Source organism: Schistocerca serialis, chromosome 5 (genome assembly GCF_023864345.2).
Source record: "Schistocerca serialis cubense isolate TAMUIC-IGC-003099 chromosome 5, iqSchSeri2.2, whole genome shotgun sequence".
Lineage (NCBI taxonomy): Eukaryota > Metazoa > Arthropoda > Insecta > Orthoptera > Acrididae > Schistocerca > Schistocerca serialis.
Window position 1 is genome coordinate 650,722,671 of NC_064642.1, and position 20,249 is coordinate 650,742,919.

General features: G+C 43.8%; 1 protein-coding gene across 1 annotated transcript in view; it reads left to right on the forward strand.

The window, feature by feature from the left end:
* Window positions 1-538: 538 nt before the first annotated feature.
* The window catches only part of LOC126482157 (sodium-coupled monocarboxylate transporter 1-like), a 101,951-nt gene continuing 82,240 nt past the window's right edge, over window positions 539-20,249 (forward strand). Inside the window, exons 1-4 of the mRNA XM_050106133.1 lie at window positions 539-672; window positions 6,422-6,581; window positions 15,120-15,237; window positions 19,233-19,300. Coding sequence (XP_049962090.1) covers window positions 539-672; window positions 6,422-6,581; window positions 15,120-15,237; window positions 19,233-19,300 — 480 coding nt within the window. The remainder of the gene's footprint in view (window positions 673-6,421; window positions 6,582-15,119; window positions 15,238-19,232; window positions 19,301-20,249) is intronic.

Consider the following 20,249-nt stretch of genomic DNA (forward strand, 5'->3'; position numbering starts at 1 on the left):
GCTGGTACCGGCGGAGGTTCGAGTCCTCCCTCGGGCATGGGTGTGTGTTTTTGTCCGTAGGATAATTTACGTTAAGTAGTGTGTAAGCTTAGGGACTGATGACCTTAGCAGTTAAGTCCCATAAGATTTCACACATTTCAACATTTTTGAGAAAACGAGCCGCCACTATCCCTATTACACGATGCCAATCTACCGACGGCACCACCGCGAGCCGCACACGGCTCGGATTTATACGTTAACTTATTGTTCGAGTTGTTCCTTTATGATTATCCTCCAGTTTCTTTGTGTCTGCGTTTCCCCTAACGACATTTTTTGTCCTACCCCTCGTCCGAACAACAAAGAGGCGTCGTGCGCTGACGCGTGGCTAACAATGGCGACTTGAAAGCACAGGGGCCGTCGGTGATAGCAGCCTTCAGGCGAACGTACATCTGTCGCGACTGTTGGGAGAGACATGGCGGCCAATCTAACAGCAGAGGCAGCCAATGTGGCGTCGAGGCAGGTGCTGTTCGGCTGGGTGGACCATGCGGCGTTCGCGCTCATGCTGACGCTCTCGGTGGCCATCGGCCTCTACTTCGGCATCTGCGGCCGCGCCAGGAATACCGCCAAGGTGGACTACCTGCACGGCGGCAAGACGATGAGGGTGCTCCCCGTCGCCATCTCCCAGATCTCGAGGTGAGTCTTCTCCACTGGGTTTTGCGCCATGCAATACATTACTGACTTAACGTGTAGGGCAGAGCAAATAAAAGTGGCCCGGAGAACAGAGTTCCATGGTACAAAGAAACACAGCAGAGGTAAGGAAATACAGAACTAACGTGAGGTTTATTTCAATACACCTTAGACTTGACGGCTCGCCACAAGAAAGGTAATCGCACACTGACCTTTGCTAACAACTCTGTCAGGTGTGAAGATTGTGTAAATGTGCTCCAAGGTTCGGCCGGCTGTATGGCCAGTTGCACCATCCTGTTCGAAATAACTGTAGATCTTTTTCTTCTCCGTTAATGCTGCCAAAAACAGTTTCAAAACGTGGACAATGTAACGCGCCTGAGTCAGCGTCTGATGAAAGAAGAGGGGACCAATAATGCGGGTTGCAGGCGATGCACTCCAAACTCCAACATTCTGCCAGCCGGTGTGGCCCAGCGGTTCTAGGCGCTACAATCTGAAACCACGCGACCGCTACGATCGCAGGTTCGAATCCTGCCTCGGGCATGGATGTGTGTGATGTCCTTAGGTTGGTTAGGTTCAAGTATTTCTAAGTTCTAGGGGACTGATGACCTCAGAAGTTAAGTCCCATAGTGCTCAGAGCCATTTTAACCATTTGAACCCAACGGTCTGATGAAGCTATGGTGTTAAGTGGAAGTCCAAACCATTCATTGTTTGTTATCTCAGTGAACAGCCACTCAGAAAACTGAAGCGCTGAGGAGCATCTGCTCGTTTTAACACATGAACAACAGACGTCATAGAGATGCAGGTGCAGGTCCACGTGTAGTTCAAATGGTTCAAATGGCTGTGAGCTCTATGGGACTTAACTTCTGAGGTCAGAACAATTATACACATGACTAGGCTTAAACTGACACACAATATTTTTTAGCGCAACGCAATCTGACTTTCAGTAATCGCTACAAAGAATGCCCCTGACTAACATTAAACTATACCTTTCACAAATCACTTACCTCACAAAAATCTTCGTTACTCGAACTACTGCAATACAGCGAGCGCCACTACTGCCAGCTAAATAAAAGATTCAAACTACGGAAGGCACTAACTACTGACAGGCATAGTCAGCAAATGAAAGATTTTTATAGAGAACAAACAATGTATTTACATAGTCATCAAAAGTCATAATATATATAGCAGTTCATGACATTCAGTCTTACAAATTTCAAAACTCCGCCATCTCTCCCCCCACATCCACCACTGCTGGCGGCTCACCTCCAACTGCGCAACGCTACGAGCTGTTAACATCCAGCTGCCGCTGCCCAACACTACAATGGCAGACCACAATGCAAACTAGCCACAGACTGCACACAGCACAGCCAGTGATTTTCGTACAGAGCGCTACGTAACGTTGCCAATAAGAAAACATAAACAGCCTACTTACAATCAGCAATCAGTCCCCTATAACTTAGAACCACTTAAACCTAACCAACCTAAGGACATCACACACATCCATGACCGAGGCAGGATTCTAACCTGCAACCGTAGCGGTCGCGTGGTTCCAGACTGTAGCGCCTAGAACCGCTCGGCCACCCCGGCTGGCCCCAGGGGGATTGTTCGTCCGCATGATCTACGTGATACGCTGGTCTCTTCCTACAGGCGTCAGGTTGATTTGGCAGGAATCTGAAGCATTTTCTGGTGGACTGCACCTATTTTTTTGACTTGTTCAAAACAGGTCTGCCTGACGCCAATTTCTGACTAAGCACTGCATGGCACTCTTTGCTTGAACTTTGACACCAATAAACTTCTTAGGAAACATAGCGTTTCCACGAATTTGTTGTCACGTAACTTTCCACAACGGAACACTCACTGCTCCACTACGAATACCATCGTCCCCTTTACACTGCTCCACTCACACTGACGCAGCCGGCACTACACTCTGACCGGGTTTGGATCACGTGACGGGCGTACACGTGTCGTGCGCGTCACGGGGTGTGGTCGTATGCATACATTCGCATCCTATCGTACCCATTCGTCCGGGCCACTTTTATTTGCCCCACCCTGTATATAGTGTTCCATTGTCAATAAAATTCATTTGAGTACGAGTCGGTACCACTGTAAACTGTAAAACCAAGCTTTTCTGATTAGAGTCTTTTTTAATGTTTATGGTGACACAGTCTCAAGCCCAACAGCATTTTTGATATTCCAGACAAACGTTCGTAAATTACTTCACTGTGCGATAATTCCCTATATATTCTATACAATTTCTCTCGAAAATGATACATCTGAACTTATATAGAAATATACGTAACATCGACTAGCCTCGCATTAAACTGTTTTGCAGGCATTTCTGCAAATATGCCAATGTGTCAGCCATGTAGCAGTCTGCAGTACTTAGCAGCATAGCTGATAGACACCAGATATTATGGCTCTACTGAATTCCTAACGCGACCTGAAGTATTGAAGGCAATATGAACAGTAATCGCTTCATTTTAGAGGATGGGATGTTAACATGATTCAAGTACTTATTACGGGCTAGCGCCCGGGAAAGTTGACAGTTCCCCCTGTGTGATAACGATTCAGTAACAGTCAAAAGTCAGATTTTTGTGATATTTTTGTATTCATTTCTGTCTTAATACAAATCGTTTGTATATTTGACATGCGCGATCAGAGAGAATGCAGGAACTAGATCACTTTTATCATTACGTATCTCCTCTTATGTTAATTATTGGAATCATTCCCGTATTTAATTCATGACACTGATTTTTTTGACGTATGTGTCTCCAAACACCACGTGGTCCTCAGCTAACTAGTCAGTTTTAGTATTGCCTTCTTCGTCTGTCACATAAATGCTTTGCCTGCAGTGTTCTATTATGAAGTATTTCCATACATAAATGCCTGTCTGATCAAAAGTATCCGGACACCCTACGTAATGTGGAATTGCCCACCAGATGTCATGAGAGAGGACCCGCCAGTATAAAAGGTAGCGTGGAGTATTGTACTAACAGCAGAGAAGCGATAACAGCAGAATGCGTTTGTGGGGACAACCGCTCTATGGCCTTCCGTCCCCAAGAATATCGCTGCAAGAACAGTATCTTTGGACCATGGTCAGTGTGTTCTTAGACGCCAAGTGTTTAAATCATATCTGTCCGTATACTGTGTATAAATAAATAGTTTGTATGTGAATCGGTAACTTCGACAGTCATTACACATCATGAACATCGTGTTCGTTACCCAAATTGCACACGTTGGTCAGGAGAGGTCACTGACTTAGAACTTGGGGTAGTCATTAAGTGCGACCGGAATAGTAAGTCAATCAGGAATTTTTCGACCGTACTAAGACTGATGATGATATAATTGTTAACTGGAAACGCGGGGGAGAAAAAACACGGCTGAACAACGAGCTGGCGGTAATTGTCGAGAGTTAAGGACGATTGTTATAAACAGTCGCTTGAAATTAGTAGAAGGAATTCCCCGTGAGTTCCAGATGAGTTCAAGTATTACGAACAGCCTAGCTGGCAAAAAGTTTTGTATAGGGAGTTAAACAAATTGGGTGGAATGGTCGACCAGCCCCTAAGAAACCTCTAATTTCTGTAGTCAAAGCTAAGCGACGCCGAGGTGGGATAAATGTGACGTCACCAGATGGCGGATGCCTGAAAGCGAGTGCTTAGAAGTGATGATTCACGCTACACATTCTGGCAATTCGATGGAAGTGTTTTGGTTTGGCGAATGGCTGAATAACAGTACCTGCCATAATGTATAGTGGAAACAGTGAAGTATGGAGGAAGTGGTGTTATGGCATGGGGGAATGTACTGTGGTTTGGACGCGGTCCCTTATTACACTTAGGAAGACTCTAAAGGTGGAACCATAGGAACACTTTGTACGTCATTTTGCACTATGTAAGTAGTGTAACAGTTCGGAGATGGTGATTGTATCAGCATGACAATGCACCCTGCCAAAAGCACCATTTGTTAGGCAGTGGCTTGTGGACAACAACATTCCTGAACTAGATTGGTCTGCCCATAGCGCCAACCTGATGCTATAGGAACAATTTTGGGATGAGTTATAACGTCGACTTTGCTCCAGACTACTGCGTCCAACATCGCTGAGTACGATTGGGCTACCATTCTTCCGCAGACATTCAGACACGTCACCGAAACTGTACTATGCAAAGCTCACCCAGTAATGAAGGCAATTGGTGGGCACTAACTCCTGGAGAGGAATTTCTTGATAAATTTAAGATTTTGAGTACTGTCTAGTGAACCTCAAATACTTTGAATATCAGTGAATGATTAATGCAGCCATTACGAAATAAGAATGCACTCTAAGAGAGCTTCGAGACGTTCTTATTTTTTCATCAACTAAGGGAAACTGAGACCTTCATGGCAAGTGTGTGTAGAAAACGCCCATGTTTGGCTAGAGATTTCCTTTGTTCCTGAATAGTTTTTACACGGGTGAACAACGTGGGAGGAGTGATGAACGCGTGTGCCTTAGCATATAGTAATTCGAGCACAAATTGTACAGCGTGCAAATAATGGACTCATACTTCCCTCCTTAGATTAATGATGTGTTTCTCAGTTATTCGTTGCGAGCCGTCTATCTCCGCTAGTTCGATTCCAGATTGGTGTGATCAGGAAAGGTTGGGGTTTGGTGTGTAGCGTCTGCGCTTGGTCTTCTTTCATCAGACGCTGACTCAGGCGCGTTATGTTGTCCACATTTGGAACTGTTTGTGGAAGCATTAACATCTACATCTATAGCTACATGATTACTCTGGAATTCACATTTAAGTGCTTGGCAGAGGGTTCATCGAACCACAATCATACTGTCTCCCTACCATTCCACTCCCGAACAGCGCGCGGGAAAAACGAACACCTAAACCTTTCTGTTCGAGCTCTGATTTCTCTTATTTTATTTTGATGATCATTCCTACCTATGTAGGCTGGGCTCAACAAAATATTTTCGCATTCGGAAGAGAAAGTTGGTGACTGAAATTTCGTAAATAGATCTCACCGCGACGAAAAACGTCTTTGCTTTAATGACTTCCATCATAACTCGCGTATCATATCTGCCACACTCTCTTCCCTATTACGGAGAAGGAAAACACCTACAGTTACTTTGAACAGGATGGAGCCAGCCGAACCTTGGACCAATACAATCTTCACACCTGATAGTTGTTAGCAAAGGTCAGTCTGATCGCAGCCCTCGCTGGGCACACAGCCGGGAGAGTAGTATGCTGACCACAGGACCCTTCACATCCGCATCCAGCGACGCCTAACGGTGATGATGACGTGGTGGTCGGTCGGTGCCGTTCACCATTCCGAGGTCTGTGCGGACGGAGCTCAATTTAGTTTAGTCCAGATCGGTGTTGCTAAATTCAGCAATAACTGTATGCACACCCGATGGTCACCCGTTAGATTAAATGAAAGACTATTCAGATTCGACTGTTGTAATAGGGCTGTTGCATTTAACAGCTTGGTACAGTTCTTGAAAAACTGGTGCTGTAACACGGCTTTATTAGGTAAGACTGATTTTGGCGAAATCTGTCATCCATCGTAGGCCCATGATAATTATGCTCATCTGTAATGCACTCGCATCTGCAAACGTAGCTGAATTAATGGAAGGAGAAGTTTTCTTGGGTTATAAATCGGTACTCGAACTACAGTTACTCTTCTCTAAAAATAACATGAACTGGGTAGGCAATGTCCTTTGACTCCCATTACAGTTGGCTTCGCCTTCTGTTTCTCACACTGACACTTCTGTCGACAGTCACGTCTCTGGTACCACGCTGATGGGCGTTCCTTCTGAGATCTACTTGTACGGCAGTGTCTACGCCTGGGTCTGTGTGACTATCATTCTCTTCTCCATCATCACCAACTACATCTTCCTCCCCGTCTTCTTCGAGCTGCAGCTTACATCGACGTATGAGGTAAGTCCCAAAAACACACGGACGGAATAAAAAAAATCGCAGCACCAAGAAGGGGTTGTGCTATAAAAACGAAAGTTTATTCGTGCGGTTTGCGTGACATTGGTGCTAATATCACCACTAGAGGATGCAAATCAGGTTCGCTTTAAATACACCCAATAAAGACCTCATTATCACCACCTCCGTGAGTTAGAAAGAGGCGGAATAATTGGGCTACGAGCTGGACGTTGCTTCTGCGATATTGCCGCGAAAGGCTTGCCAGGAATGTAGCCACTGTATATGATTGTTGGCAGCGGTGGTCACAAAAATTTATGGTCGTAAGAATACCGTGCTCTAGTGGGCCATGTGGCGCAACCGAGAGGGAAGACCATCGTGTTCGGCATTTGGCTCTGTAGGATGCATTCCACTGATTCCAAACCGCCGCCATTTGCAACCTCAGTGGTGTCAAGCGAGACCTCAGCGGGGGGTGACGTGGACGATTGTTGTATTTTCGTGATGAAAGCTGGTTCTGCATCGGTGCCAGTGAAGGCCGTGTGTTGCTTAGGAGGAGGTCAGCTGAGGGCCTGCAACCACTAGACACACTGGACCTACACTTGGAGCTATGGTCTAGTCTGCAATTACGTATGATAGCAGGAGCACCCTCATGGTTATCCCATGCACCCCGACTACAAATTTGTACTTCAATCTCGTGATTCGAACTGTGGTACTGCCATTCATGAATAGCATTCCAGGGGTTGCTTCCAACAGGATAACGCTCGCATACATGCATTTGTTGTCAACCGACATGTTCAACAGAGTGTCGACATGTTTCCTCGGCCTCCTAGATCACCAAATCTGTCTCCAATCGATTACATGTTGGACATAATCGGACAACTCCAACATTATCCACAAACAGTGTTAAACGTCCCTGTACTGACCGACCAAGTGCAACAGGAATGGACATCAGTCCCACAAACTGACATCCGGCACCTAAACAACACAATGCGACCATGTTTATGTGCTTGCACTCAAAATTCTTTGGGGAGGAGAGGGGGGAGGGGAGGCTACGCCCGTTATTAATGCACCGGCATTTCACATTTTCAATGGCTTAAATCGCGCTTACATTAACCTGTGATTTCGCATTGTTACTTACTTAACCATGTTTCCTTGACAAATATATTCCTGAAATTTCGTCACCCTACATTAAAATTTTTTTTGGTGTTTGTTTTCTCTTCCTACAGTATATTTGATGTCAGTGTGCATAGGTCCTTAAAAATTACTTGTACAATTAAAATAAGAAATTAACAGTGTGACAGAAAGCTGTTCACTAATCTCGAGCAGTAATATAAGATATAATATACTGTCGCGCTTACATTAACCTGTGATTTCGCATTGTTACTTACTTAACCATGTTTCCTTGACAAATATATTCCTGAAATTTCGTCACTCTACATTAAAATTTTTTTTGGTGTTTGTTTTCTCTTCCTACAGTATATTTGATGTCAGTGTGCATAGGTCCTTAAAAATTACTTGTACAATTAAAATAAGAAATTAACAGTGTGACAGAAAGCTGTTCACTAATCTCGAGCAGTAATATAAGATATAATATACTGTTAGTAAAGGGTATCGCAAAACAATACCGATATATTTCGAGTGTTTGAAATAGGTGTCTTGAAAGGTAAATGGAAGACAGAGACCAATAGCCGGAAACGTCATTGAGGAACGCTGCAGAGGTCAATGCCTGCCGGTGCACATTCCTTCCAACAGCGACCTTGGCTTTTTACGCCGAAGGATCGCAAGTGGATCTTCATGCAGTGGCCCAACAGTGTTCAGGACATCAGATGGCGTCACGCGCGTCAGAATCTATCTCAGTACACAATAAGACTGTGCCTGAAGCGTCCTATTAAAATTAACCGCTGTATCAAACTAATTTTCCCCACAAAATAGATACCAAGCGTAAAGGATTAATGAGGATACGTCAGATGCCAATTGTTACCTTCAGATACTACACAGTGGGTTCCTGAATATAACATTTCCATGAAAAAGATGTGTGCCGGCCGCGGTGGCCGAGCGGTTCTAGGCGCTACAGTCTGGAACCGCGCGACCGCTATGGTCACAGGTTCGAATCCTGCTTCGGGCATGGATGTTTGTGATGTTCTTAGGTTAGTTAGGTTTAAGTAGTTCTAAGTTCTAGAGGACTCATTACCTCAGAAGTTAAGTCCCACAGTGCTCAGAGCCACTTGAACCATTTTTTTGAAAAAGATGTGCCAGAATTAACAAACGCGGTGGATTTCAGTAGATACTGTCCGCCCTCATAACTGGAGGCATCTTGATTACCTCTAGCCTTGTAAAGATCTAGCTGCTTCTTCTCCACTGGTCGTAGGATCACAAGTATATGGAATGAAAGTGTATGGAATAAACACTGCATAACGAGCTGGCAAGTGGGAAATAATTCAGTGTTATTGGAATTGAAATACGAGATATTGGGATGCCACTGGATTTTATCTCCATTTATAGAAGCCAAAAAAAAAAAAATCAAGGAAAAGATTCTGACTGCCAGTCTATCGATACTGTGCGTGACAAGATCCCGGTGGTTAATCATTAGTTCCCGAGCACCGCAAAAAACACAATAATACTTCACATGATCTTATAATCAACCTGAGATCACACAAATACTTTTTTCGAGAGTATTTTAACTTTCTCCCCACAAGGTGGTTTGGAGGGGCATTAACAACAAGGTTGGGTGGAATTCCACCCGGGAAGTGCGTACTACGGAACAGGTGACCCCTACAAAATCTTGAGCATGACGGACCAGAAAGATGCACTAGCTGGGGATAAGACCTACATCGCGCAAACGCAGTCATGCAAAGAGGAGCCCGCCCGGTTAGGCGTGCGGTCTAACGCATTGCTTTCCGGGCGGGAAAGGGTGCCGGTTCCCGGCACGAATCCGCCCGGCGGATTAGTGTCGAGGTCCGGTGTGCGGTCAGTTTGCGGGTAGTTTTTAAGGCGGTTTTCTTTCCGCCTTTGCGAATGCGGGCTGGTTGCCCTCTTTCCGCCTCAGTTACATTATGTCGGCGATTGCTACGCGAACACTGTCTGCACCTACACACACACACACACACACACACACACACACACACACACACACACACACACACACATATATATATATATATATATATATATATATATATATATATATGTATCACCCTTACTCTAACATGCAAACATTTGGGGTTACACTCGTCTGGGGGACGAACCACACAATAACCCTGGGTTCGGTGTGGGCCGACGGGTGTGGTGAGTGGGCTGCTGTAGCCTGTTGCGGGAACGAAGCCTGTCCGTCGTTTCTAGGTCCCTAGTTCAATACAATACAATACAAGGCAGAGGGGACGGGCGGGTGGTTTTCTATACCACGTTGTGTGCAGAGGTTTAACAATTGATTCCGTCTTTACGCGGAGTTGCATTTCACACACTCGTTCCAGTATTGCCACCTCGAAAACTAGTCGTAGACTGCCTAGATTAACACATGATAACGCAAGTACGTCGTCAGAGGTAATTTTTCAACAAACTGTTCCATCTTGATATGAAATCAGATTTTACACACGGACTTACGTATTACCTCTTCGGGAAACGACCTCAGACTACCAGTAAGCTATCTTAGCAGTTTGGCACCTGCCCTCTCAGGGCGCACCTGTGATTTGTCCATACTTCCCATCACTGACCACTAACAGATTGCTATGACGATTTTCAGGTAGTTTTGGCAGTAACTGCGAAAGAAGTTGCGAATTTGATAATTGTACTCAGCTTGTGTTATGTTACGTCCTTTATCGAGAGACCAGAGAGGTTAGCTCATTTTGAAAGGAGTAGCAGCGTCTGTTGGTGAGTCTGGCATTGTACTTGGTTTGAAAAGGATGGAAGCTGGCCTACCGTGTAGTGGGGGAAGCATTATTTAAAAAGGACTTTGTAATAACATGTTTCGAGGAAAATATTAAGGAAATGGGATGATATGAACGGAAGAATAACAAAAGCCAATTTTAAGATAATTCAGTCTTTTTGTATTTGTAAATGTGTAGTTTCTTGTTTTTAGAATATTGTGTATGCTTGAAGTTTACAATGTTACTTATAATCCGTCTTGATTGCAAATGCATGTGACGCAGCATGTGAAAGTTGCTGAATTTGGACGGGTTACTCCTGAAACAGAAATATCAGATCTGAAGAGGGTTCTAGATGAACCGAAACCGCTCATATGAATAAACATTTTGCAATCAAGACGGAACATTGTAAAATCACTGATTTCGGCTATCCTAGCAGACATTGTGTCTGTTTTTGCAATGCTTGAAGTTTGCTGCAGAAATTTTATAGTGAAGCACATGGACCTATCTGATACTTGAAATAGGAGTCAAAGTAGGCAATTGTACAATGGAGAGCTATTTTGAAATACTTTGAAAATTTGTCAATGTGTGAGATCTTAATGAAAAGGTATATTTTTTGTATCCTGCCAGGAAGGCGGCGCATGGGTCTGCTCCTGTAAACTGAAGGGTAGGCCGAATGTAGGAAGTGAGTATGAGCAGGAAAGGGTGAAAATCTCTCGGTACTGCTCTTAGAAATGGTTTTACTACATCACAATATTAACTGAGTACATAACTTTGCAATGAGGTGCGAAGCCTTAGAGTCGTCGTAAGTAGTACATAGTCTCAATAGCAAGCGAAGTGTCCCAGCCGTCTGCTCTTGATCAAATGGACACAATCTGGAGCGGAGGTCGTAGACCTCTCCCGCTCCGGCTAGAGTGCGCTGTCGTTGGTGTTTGTCGTAGTGCCAATCTAACAGAGCGCACCTACGTTGTGGCATCGTAGCTATCGATACCACAATACTGTTGACATGGCTTAATGAACCATAATTATATTTTACCAGTCGTTAAGATTGGTTCCCAATTTTCATTTACTTTCACGACTTTTTACACGCTCGCATTGCACATCCCGTGCTGTATACTGAGAAGCATTTTTATGAAAATTGGTGAGATATCGTCTAGCATTTCACGTAGCAAGTACGGTAAACGAAATTTGGTTTTGGACAGTCACATCAATATTCCACATAGCAACAGGTCGCGGAGTAGACAGGCGTTCCGGGCGTACAGATCTGCCAATAAATTTAATTACCATCAAACTTCATGTCCATTGTAAGGCACAGTGACTGTCCGAGTGTTTTTGTGAAAATATCAATATCATTTCCGAAGCTTAATACCAGTAAAAGATTTCGGTAAAGAGAATTTTCAAGCAGCTTTATCAGAGAGTCAGATTAGCTTATTATTCTTGCACAAAATCAGTAAATGCCTTTCAGTTAAAGATGGAGGTCTCGCAACAATGTCTTCTCTCTTAAGCCGTAACACATTCGTCCATACTAATACAGATCAGAAGCTAGACTACATCTTTTTACAATAGTTAACATCGAACCAAAACCCTCTTAGTTCAAGGAATAAATAGAGCGTCAGCGGTAATGCTGCTTTCTCGCAGTCAGTTGAGCACGAGTATGCTTTAAATATCTGGTGCGGCTCCCCCTGCAAATAACCGTATGGCAAACGCCACACCTTCACCTGCCCATGTTAGGCAATATTTTCCTGCCTGACTCATGTAGAACTATCACCGTCAGAGGGTGGTACGGGACTATAAGTCCCACCGCCACACCTCCAAAGTGAATTGCAGTGACGCAGTCACTGCCCTGTGGAAATTTACTGCCTCACCAACACAGTTAGACCGGAATAGACCGGTGATGCTGTATTGTAACATATCACCCCGGACTACAAGTCCTTTAAATAAAAACCCCAGAGTGTGTGTCACAGCACCCCCATGAGACCACAGGCCCCACCATCACACCCCCACCCGCCCATGTTAGGCAAAACAGAACTTCCCTGCCCGTCTCATGCAGCACCATCACCGTCAGAGGGCGGTACGGGAGTACAAGTCCCACCGCCACACCTCCAAAGTGAATTGCAGTGACGGAGCCATTGCCCTGTGGAAATTTACCGCCTCACCAACACAGTTAGACCGCAATAGACCGGTGAAAACCTGTCTCAGCGTCTTGCTCGTGACACTAATCGCGGCCCATGCAGCAGATCCATACGTGAGGGCAGGCAGGATAACTGTTCGGTAAATGCGGAGCTTAGTATGCAGGTTAAGTGAATTGCAGCAACGCAGCCAATGCCCTGCGGAAATTTACTGCCTCACCAACACAGCTAGACCGCAATAGACCGGCGATGCTGTATTGTAACATAAAAACCTGTTTCAGCACCTTGCTCGTGACAGTAATCGCGGCCCATGCAGCAGATCCATACGTGAGGGCAGGCAGGATAACTGTTCGGTAAATGCGGAGCTTGGTATGCAGGTTAAGTTACCTACTGTGAAAGAGCGGGTACAAAGCCCTGGTTAGCCTTTGCCCCTTGTTGGTGACATACTCTGCATGATAGTGGAAGAGCAACTTGTGGTCCATCTGGACCCCGAGATAGTGTTGCTTGACGTAGTGTCCAAAGTTATGGACCTTCAATATATTTTAATTAAAATCATTGTCAGTTCTATAATGACAACTTGAAACGCGAACGGTTACTTGAAAAGCGCAGAAGTAAAGCAATAACCACATTTAGACACACATGATAATTAATATGCTTTTTCCAACTATCTTTTATAGTAAAATTTAAGTTTGAGAAAATGGATAGGTACCACCTCCAGGCTGAAGAACACCTTGCACACACTGCGGGTCTAACGCCTCATTCAGCCGTTGGTGTTCTCGGCGGCTTGCCTCATGGCAAAACTGCTGCTCTTCAGACCACACTCCAGTTAACGACTGTCCAGTTTCTGTGTTCTTTGGACCAGCAGCTCTGCCTACCAGATAACTTACATGCTATGTAATATACTGATAAACCAGAACATTATGACCACCAACCTACTGTTGATATAAACCCGTACAGGCTGCAGCAGCATCACCTGGGGAGGAATGACTGCTAGTCAGACACACGCACGGTGCATACAGTGTCAGTGAGCGTGCTGTCCGTGTGTAGAACGGGGAAGGCACGATGTCTATCCGAGCTTCATCGACAGCAGACTGCCACGGCCTGCAGGCTGAGCACGAGCATTTTGGAAACCGCACGACACCTTGAGTGTTCGAAGAGTGCCGTCGTGACTATCTTTAACACGTAGCGAAACTAAGGTGAAACCACGAACACACGGCGGGGGTTGGGCGGCCACAAGCATTACAGATGTACGACGTCGAAGACTGGTAAAATAGACCATGTGACGAAGTGTGGCGGAACTAACATCAGACATAAAAGGTGGGCAAAGAACAAGGGTGTCTGAACACACAGTGCACCAACCACTCCTAACGATGGGCCTTCATAGTTCAAGGAATAAAGAGAGCGTCAGCATCGGCGACTACGACTAAAAAGGGCACCTGACCATCGTGACTGGGCATTGGCGCAGTGGCTGGGCGTTGCGTAGTCTGATAATACCGATATCTTTTTCATCATGCAAATGTGAAGGTGTAAATTCGTCGTCTTCCAGGAAAACAGTTCCTTGAGACCTGTACTACGGGACGGAGACAGGCTGGGGGCGGCTCCGTTGTGCTCTGGGGAACATTCATGTGTGGAATCCATCGGTCCAGTGGAGCTCGTCAAGGTGTATCGTGCACTGATTGCAGACTACGTACACCCCTTTATGACGATCACATTTCCCGACGGCAGTGGCATTTTTCAGCACGATAATGTGCCATTACATAAGGCCAGGGGTGTGATGGAGTTGTTCGAGGAACACATTGGCGAGTTCCAATTGACGTGCTGGCCCCCCAACTCGCTAGATCTGAACCCGACCCAACACATCTGGGATGTGGCTCAACATGGAGTTATAGCTCAGCGCTCCCCCTCCCCCCACCTCCTCCCCGGAATTTAGAGGATTTAGGTGACTCATGTGTGTAGATGTAATGCCAGCTCCTTCCAGTGACCTAGCAAGGGCTCATTTCTCCCATGCCATGACGTGTTGTCGTTGTTATCCGTGCCAAAGATGGACAAGCCGGCTGGCTGATCTGTGTGTGTGTGTGTGTGTGTGTGTGTGTGTGTACACTAGATAGTTGAGCCAATATCTTCGCTGTCGATTGGCTCAGAAAGAGAACAGAAAGTGGAGGTCATCACCAGAAAAGAGGAGACTCAGTGGTCGCCGTCAGAAAAGAAAATTATTTGTTGCCTTTGTGGACTCGGCATACTGCTGTAGAAATGTGATAGTGGCGCTGCTTTCACTGTTGCGTACCAGAGTTAAATGTAGTCATTGTAGTAGTGGTGGTGTCAATGTGACTAGAGTCATTGTTACTGAAATAACGAAATGAAGTGGCAATCCTAATGACAAGGGAAAACCAAGAACATAGAAAATAGTGTAAACGCGTTGTTCTCTTTTTGCGTTAGCAATATCATGTCCATTTCATTAATGAGGCTTAAGGCATCCTTAATTTCTAGAGGAATGGCTATGTTATACTTGTTATAACCACCGACAGTTTCCGGCCGCTTACAGCCTGTTTGTGTTTCAGTACTTGGAACGCCGCTTCAGCCGGACCATCCGCGTCGTGGCGTCAGCGCTCTTCACAATCGGCCTGGTGCTCCATATGCCGCTGTACGTCTACATGCCAGCCATCGCCCTAAGCCAAGGTGTGAAAGTTAAGCGATTATGGCCACTCACTTCTTTTTTTGACCACATTCTACAATTATTTGTTTGATGTATTCCAATCTGTGTCTTCCTTTTCTGGTTTCAATTTCTACAGCTCTGTCTAATAGCACGTAATTTATTCCCTGATTTCTTAACACGTGCCCTATCAGCCTGTCCTCCTTCTTGTCAGTCTTTCCTGTATTTTCCTTTGTTCGCCGATTCTGCAGAGGATATTCTCGTTCCTAACCTTATCAGTCCATTTAATATTTTCAGTGTCATTCTTTAGCTCCACATTTAACACGCTTCGATTCTCCCCTTTTCCGATTTTCCCCCGTCCATGATTCACTACCGTAGCATGCCGTGCTCCAAACTTACATTCCTTTTGTAACACAGATTAAGACTAATGGTTTAAATCAGCCATCTTCTCTTGGTCTTTGGTAATTCGCTTTTTATGTCCTACTTACTGCGTCCGTCATGTACATTGCTTCCAAGGCAGCAGAATTTCTTACGTTCGTCTACCTAGTGGTCAGCAACCTCGATGTTAAGTTTATCGCTAATTTCATTTCTGGTACACTTCTGTAGTTACATATTTCTTCGCTTTACTCTCCATCCATATTCTGTACTCATTACACTGTTTATTCCATTCAACAGATCCTATGATTCTCCTTGAGTTTCACTGATTGTAGTGTCATCAGCGAATCATAATTGGCATCTTTTCACCCTGAATTTTAATCCCGTTGCTGAAACTTTCTTTTCGTTTTAGTTTGTTCATCGCTTCCTCGATGTGTGGGTTGCTCAGTAGGGACGAGCGACTACTGTCTGCTCTTACATCATTTCTAATCCATGATTTAGTTTCTGGTCTTCATTTTTATTGTTCTCTCTTGTATCTTGCACATGATGATTCTTGTTTTTCTCTGAATCTTCCACATTCTGAATTGTCAAACGCTCTCTCCAGACCGCCACGTCCTGCTAACATGTCACATTTTGTACATTTCATGCCAATTTTTTTTTTTTTAAGCAGATATGTCTTTACGTTTTTCTTGCGTCATGAGACGAATTTTACATGTAACTAAATTTCGTATCACTCGACAAGTAACTCGGTAATTAATGGTATTTTATTATGCTTTGCGAAAACTACATGTTAAACGGGAAAGGACTGTTGGCATCTGAGGGCAAAAAGATTGTATGTAATCATGTCACGTGCACAGGAACAACAGATGTGACATAATGTGGCAATGATTTGTTTCTTAACTATTTCTAGGACTATTGAGTAAGATCTAATGACAAATAACACCCTTACGCGGAGCGGTATGATACGGCATTCAAAGTTCTTGAGGAAAGCATACATGACAATGACTTAATATTCTACAAGGTGCAAGGTTTGCGTTAAGAATTATGTCAAATGTGACCATACCACTAGTGCCAGACATCTTGGGATTCATTCAATTAACACGACATTCTTGGGCAGTGCAAAATACGTAGTGTCTACTGCAACTTGCCAAGTTAAGATCCTTCTAGAAGACAAAACCTAAAATAAAGGAACGTAGTTCTGCCGTTATGTCAGACGCTTGTTGTGCTTTGTGTGACAAGCGTAAACGTTAAGTTTACCACAGTATGTATAAAATTTCTAGCCGTGACAGCGGCGTAACTTAGTTAATAACACTAGTGCTGACTATCCTCTGAAAATGATTACTGATGTGTTGGCAAATGTGCCAACACCTTGTAGATAGAGGAGGCCGAAATGCACGCTATCTAACGCAGACGGGCGTGAATTCTGGAACAGGATAAGTAGTGAATTCTCATAAGAAAAGTATGCAGCTCCTCGAATACTTATCTTTTATTCCTTCATGTGAATACAGCATTCTTGATGAGACATTTCAGACAATAACTATCAAACTATGTAAGGCTAATGGCGCCTTGCTAGGTCGTAGCCATGGACTTAGCTGAAGGCTATTCTAACTGTCTCTCGGCAAATGAGAGAAAGGCTTCGTCAGTGTAGTCGCTCGCAAAGTCGTCGTACAACTGGGGCGAGTGCTCGTCCGTATCTCGAGACCTGCCTTGTGGTGGCGCTCGGTCTGCGATCACACAGTGGCGACACGCGGGTCCGACATGTACTAAATGGACCGCGGCCGATTTAAGCTACCACCTAGCAAGTGTGGTGTCTGGCGGTGACACCACAATTACCACCACTAACGAAGCGTTAGATTACCAGGTGACCACAAAGCGGCTCCACACATGAAATACGAGCCTCGCAATTCGCCCAGCGTGCGCAGCAGGATTAATCTGGTGAATTTAAATGAACTAAAATGTAGCGTAATTGATTTAGCTAGTTATTTCAAAATTATGGTATAAATACATTCAAATAATCGAGTGGGAAATAAGCATTATTCAGGTAAATTGCACGACTAATATAGCTGGAAAGATTACTACGGACCATAATTTCTTTTTAGTCGAGTCATACAAATAAACAACATTTACATCCAGACCTTGAAAAGTGTTTTTAATTCACAAAACTGTTCTTTACGTAATGCTACCAGAAAGAAAGTAATAATTATTCTAATAGTTCATGTAACCATTATATGATCTTTGGGTGTGAATACAGCTAAACAAGCAACTTTATTTGATTTCATTTACAATCATTAAAATATGAATCAGGCAGTGAACAACGGCAACAATGAAAGTGTGATATTCAAGGTATCTTCTTTTCTTTCTTTTAGTGTTCAACGCTGGGGTTGGTTTGCAGCAGAGCGCCATTCCTCTCTTCTGTCTGTCTTCCTCTTCATTTCCGCGTATGTGTTACATCCAACGTCATTCATGATCTGTTGTATGTTCGATATCCTTGGTCGCCCCCGCCGATTCCTTCCCTCAATAGCCCCTTCTACTACTGTTCCAATGATGTTACTGTGTCGTAGGATGTGCCCTACAGGTTTGTCTCTTCTTGTTTGGATGTACCTCTACAGAGGTCCGGTTTCCTGTACTCTTCAAAGCACCTCTTCATTTGTTGCTTTGTCTCTCCAGCTGATCTGCATCATCCTTCTATAGCATCACATCTCCAGGGCGTCTAGCCGTCTTCTCTCTTCTATTCCAATTGTACAAGTTTCACATTCCAAACGAAACCTTTCATGATACGTTTCCTTACCCTCAGACTGATGTTGTTGCTAGTGAGTATGTATTCCAACGATAATCAGTTACCTTGCAGTTGTAAGTAAACAGTTACCTTGCAGTTGTAAGTAAACAACAAGCGAACATCCAATGGATATTCGGTATGTAGCAAACTCTACAAAAGGAAATCAAAGTATCATTTCTCCAGTCACGACGTTCAGTACGTGAGCAGAAATTGATGTTTCAGCGTGACTTCAGTATAGTTTATCAGAGGATAACGTAAATTATACGTCAAGCGCTGGTATGAAAATGATTGCCACGAGCAGAAAACGTTCAGCTTTAGTTTTCAAGTCAAAGTTTCTGTATGTATACCGACAATGCAATCAGCTTGCATCTGAAGGACAACATACATTACGTAACATTTCACAAAATGGCGCGAGTGGAGAAATTAAAATTTCAGACATTTCAGACTTGTTTTGTTCCTTACATATTTCAGTTTTTCTCCTCTTTAGATGTAGTCATCTAATTGTCCCATGAAATGTCGTACATTAATTCTACTGTACTTCCACTGCCGCGCGGTAGGTTCTGAACAATTTAAACGTAAATCCACAGCAATGTCTTTAAATTAGTTTTACAAAATAAGTCACTTAGTTCTCGGTAATTAATATGATTATGGCTTGTAATTACTCATAGGTCCATTATACCTCCATTCATCTTCATGATGTCTACATAACTAGCGCAGAAATAATTGGAAATGAATAAAAGACATGCTTTGGAGACAATGAAGTAGAGAAAAAAACCTGCTTTCCATACATTATTTTTAATATCATATGAATATGAGTACTTCGACTGACTAAATACTGACACCTAAACCCTCCTTCTCCTCCGTTTTCAGTTTCCGGAGTTAATGTCCACCTTATCACTCCACTTGTCAGCGCAGTATGCATTTTCTACACAATGCTGGTAAGTAACAACAGTATTTGTTCTTTTAAGTCTCTAATACAGAAAGATGAATGTACTTTCTATTCAACAGCTGTTGCTTTCGAGTCATAAGTTCTTCACTTTCATACAGAAATTCTGTGTTGAAAGAGCTTATAGAATGGAGTCACTGAAACGTTCTTACGATACCAACTGCTCAAACTGATTATTATTGCACGTCATACCAGTTATCAAACACGATATTTTGCTTTCTGGTCCATTTACAGTTCCGAGCAGTTCATCATAGCTTAGTAAGTATTAAAGAAAGAAATATTTCATTCTGGTATGATACATAGATTTGTAATTCCTCATCAGTTCACACACTGTAGATACTATCACGAGATAAGCGCGTTACTACATGGTGCAACAACTGCATATCAGTTTTGAGACTGTTAATATGTTAAAGACTGTTGATGCCACATTGACGCCACACTGACACCATATGTGTAGATCGTACTGTCTGGATTTCACGGATACAGAATTTAAACTCCCAAAGAATAAAGCTCTGACTGGTTCCGTACAAGCGAATACGAATGCTTTCTTCCACACTTCTACGACTTGCTATACAGTGTTGTTGGTATAGTTATACGGAGTAACTTCGCTTGAGAGAACGACATAATCTTGGATTAGAAGCCCACTCAACATTAATACGTTCTTCGTAGAAGATAATCTCTTTCTCCCTGTTATGCTGGATTTCACGGTAAACCACTAGAAAAGACAGTCTGTAGCAAGTTCTGAACACATTCCATTGCGATGTCTTACTGAAGAAGATCGTGACCTCTTGATTGTATCGTGAAGTAGCAACGAAAGATACGCCGGTGCATGACAGATGTAAATGTATCGCGATTGTACCAGAGCGGAAGTATGTGCAGAAAATAGAAGATATTAAGTGAAACTGAAGAGACTGGCAAAGCTGAGGTAGTTTGGACCGCCT